The sequence below is a fragment of the Octopus bimaculoides genome, chromosome 20 (genome assembly GCF_001194135.2).
Source record: "Octopus bimaculoides isolate UCB-OBI-ISO-001 chromosome 20, ASM119413v2, whole genome shotgun sequence".
In the NCBI taxonomy this organism is placed as follows: Eukaryota; Metazoa; Mollusca; class Cephalopoda; order Octopoda; family Octopodidae; genus Octopus; species Octopus bimaculoides.
In genome coordinates, this window is record NC_069000.1 from 11108312 (window position 1) to 11112155 (window position 3844).

Below are 3844 nucleotides of genomic sequence, written 5' to 3' on the forward strand. Positions count from 1 at the left end.
TATATATGTGTGTGTGTGTGTGTGTGTGTGTGTATATATATGTGTGTGTGTGTGTGTGTGTGTGTATGTGTTATTTAATACACTGCTGCTGCACCTTACAAGCTACATGTATGCACACATGAATAAGGAGTTTATCAATGATAAAATTACATTGTCTTCCTCTGATTAGCTTCGACTGTAACTGTGGGAAGCTTTTTGTATGAGTTTATAGGGAAGTGAGTGTGAGTTTCGGGTGGAGGGACTTATGGTGCAATGAATGGGAAAGGAAAAGAAAAGGGGCTCTAGAGATGTAGAAGCAGGGATATGCAGATTGACAAGACAAATGATAAGAAAAGATGAAAGCGGAAGGAAGAGGGAAAGAAAGGAAAGAAGGAAGAAAGAAGAAGAAACCAGAAAGAAGAAACCAGAATAATTACTCGGTTCTTATTGCTGTATCATGCCACGACAATAACAGACAACCACAATTGTAACAATGAAAATAAAGGTTTCTTTTGACTGGAAACAATGTTAATGTTTCTAAGGGGATTAGGGCAGCGAGCTGGTAGAATCGTTTGCAAGCTGGGTGAAATACTTAGTGGTATTTCGTCCGCTGCTACGTTCTGAGTTCAAATTCTGCTGAGGTTGACTTTGCCCGTTCACCCATTCGGGGTCGATGAAATAAGTACCAGTTGAGCACTGGGGTTGATGTAATCGACTTGCCCCTTCTTCTGAACTTGTTGGCCTTGCGCTAGAATTTGAAACCATTATTACTTCGAGAATAAAGATGGTGAGCTGGCAGAATCGGTAGCATGCCAAGCAAAATCTGGGGACACGTTACGTAAAGAAATACAACAAAGGTACACACACACATGGACCCCCCCCACACACAATTAGAGGATGTGTAAAATTCAAGAAGGGATGGTTTCACCCCTTATAACCTAAACTATGTTTATTTACTCTTTACTCTCTTTACTTGTTTCAGTCATTCGACTGTGGCCATGCTGGAGCACCGCCTTTTGGTCGAGCAAATCGACCCCCAGGACTTATTCTTTGTAAGCTTAGTACTTATTCTATCAGGGGTCTTTTGCCGAACCGCTATGTTACGGAGACGTAAACACACCAGCATCGGTTGTCAAGCGATGTTGGGGTGGGGGGGACAAACACAGACACACAACCATATACACACACACACACATATATACGACGGGGCTTCTCTCAGTTTCTGTCTACCAAATCCACTCTTGGTCCAAGACTATTTTAGAAGACACTTGTCCAAGTTCAGTGTCCATTTATAACGAGAGGCAAGGTTCTGGATATCGGTTGAATATCGCCCTTCTCCCATTAATTTCTTATTCTTCGTGTTGCTTAGGCTCCAACTGAACCTGGAACTATGGGGTTGAAAAGCAAACTTCTTACTACCCAGCCACACCTGAAGCTGCAGCTATGTCGATATCATTTGTCACTTATTAGAAGAAGGCATTTAATCCTCACCATTCCCAGTGATGTGTTTAGACACCTTCTCTTACATGACAGATTCAAACAGCAATCTATTCAGATGAGAATCATTGAGGTAGATTTTCTACACTTGGATACTGCTTCCAACAAGAGAAGACTATTTATTTGGTGGTAAAAACCATAAATGAATATAACAATGAAACACTCTCCACCTGCTCTCTTCTTTCCCTGCTGTTCCTCGTTCCCCACTCCCCTTGTTAGAATTACTTAGAATATACCTATGACATTTAAATTGGTGAAAGTATGTTATGTAGGAGGCCCATGTCTTATTGATGTATTTTGTTTATATCCGGAACCTGTTCTGTGAATCCTGTATCACTGTATGTTTTGTATTTCAGGTCCATGGAATCATACGACGGGCCAGCACTTTTAATACCCACAGGATCGAACATTTGTATGCTGATCCGAAGACCCACCGTGAAGGATGTGAGAAACCCTTTAATCTCTATTAGCTTTTCAGTTATATGAGGGTTGTGTGTGATTGATAATGTTTACATGATCAGTGCTGCTTTTAATTCATAATCGACTTTAATCTTACACACACAGACACACACACACGCACATATTGGGCTGGTGCATAATTATTGTGGCTTTTTTTTTGCAACAAATTTTATTCAACAAAAACAATAACAACATGTAGCCAAAACATCTTTAAATGATTATTCTGGAGAATATTCACCATCTACTTCAATTACTGCTTCCCATTTGCTTGGCAGACGGTTAAAACCATCATTTAAAGATGTTTTTGTTAAATATTGTTATTGTTTTTGCTGAATATAATTTGTTGAAAAATAAGCCACAATAATCATGCACCAACCCAATATGTATGTATATGTGCATGTGCGTGTGTGAAAGATAACTGTAAATTTATATAACTATATTTTCATTCAGAACATATTTTATGAACCAAAATAAATGTTAGACTCTACACGTTTTTGCCAACAAATCTATTTATTCTGCAAACACAAGGAATTCTTTGATGGTATCTTAAGCTACTGCTTGAACTCTAACCCTAACATTCTGTAGTAGAAAGTTATGGAGGATGCTTGCAAACTGACTATTGTCCGTAGGTAGTTAGCATATATATATATATGTATCTTTTAGTATTTTTCTTACTTGTTTCATAAGACTGTAGTCAAACAAATCTTCCCTAGTGCTTTTTTCTTTTTTTTGTTTCTTTTGAAATCTGGTACTTATTCTTCTGGTCTCCTTTTATCGAACTGCTAAGTTACAGGATTGTAAACAAACCAACACCGGTTATCAGGAGGTGGAGGGCAAACATGCACATATATTTATTATAATGGGCTTCTTTCAGTTTCTGTCTACCAAATCCACTCACGAGATCTTGGTCGGCCCAATACTATATTAGAGGACACTTGCCCAAGGTGCCACGCAGTGGGACTGAACCCAGAACCATGCGGTTAGGAAGCAAGCATCTTACCACATAGCTTTTGTTTCTCTCTCCCTATATATGTCCAGTTTGAAAATTTTTCAGTTAAATAAATCAACTCCAGTACTTATTGTCTTTTATATATTTATATATATATATATATATATATATATACAAAAATAAGAGGAATGACCAGCAAAAGTGGACTCCTATATGCTAGAAATAGATGCCGAATCATCTAACCACGAAAAAATATGTTCTCAGTAAATATATATATATATGTGTATGTATGTATATATACATGAATTTATATCCATCTTTTCTAATGTGGGTGTGCTTGAAAAGTGTAATATCATTTCTAAATATGTAAATCATTTATACGATATTACATATCTGAAATAATCAATTCAATATTATCAATGATAATTTCCTTTCTTCCAATTTTTCTTTCTTATCCTCAATTGGCACTCAAAGCAACACGTTTACTATAGTCAAAGGGAAATAACTCTTGGAGAATTAAACCAACATAAGGGAAATAACTAATGATTGTTTTTTTTTTTTGCAATCGGCTGATTCGCAACTGTGACCTGATGTTTATACAGAGAGAGTGGGGGGCGCTAACTTTTATTGAAGAGGCAACGTTCCTTAGTCACATTGTTCGGAACTCGCAATTTCTTGTCCATATTTTGATTCACACACACACACGTGTGTGTGTGTGTGTGTGTGTGTGTGTGTGTGTGTGTGCAACATATCCAAGTTTATAATTGCGTACGTGTTCGTGTAACACAAACATACTTATTGTGTGTATGTCTCTCTGTCTCTCTCTTTGTGTCTGTCTCTCTCTTTGTGTCTGCCTCCCACCACTACCACCACCACCACTTGACAACCGATGTTGGTGTGCTTACGTGCCCGTAACTTAGCAGCTTGGCAAAAGAGATCAATAAAGCATCAGGAATATAT

The 3844-nt window shown here is 37.8% G+C and overlaps 1 protein-coding gene across 1 annotated transcript in view; it reads left to right on the top strand.

Annotated features, from left to right (window-relative positions):
- The window catches only part of LOC106879805 (GDP-mannose 4,6 dehydratase), a 54679-nt gene that overhangs the window by 27054 nt on the left and 23781 nt on the right, over positions 1-3844 (top strand). Inside the window, exon 3 of the mRNA XM_052975198.1 lies at positions 1833-1920. Coding sequence (XP_052831158.1) covers positions 1833-1920 — 88 coding nt within the window. The remainder of the gene's footprint in view (positions 1-1832; positions 1921-3844) is intronic.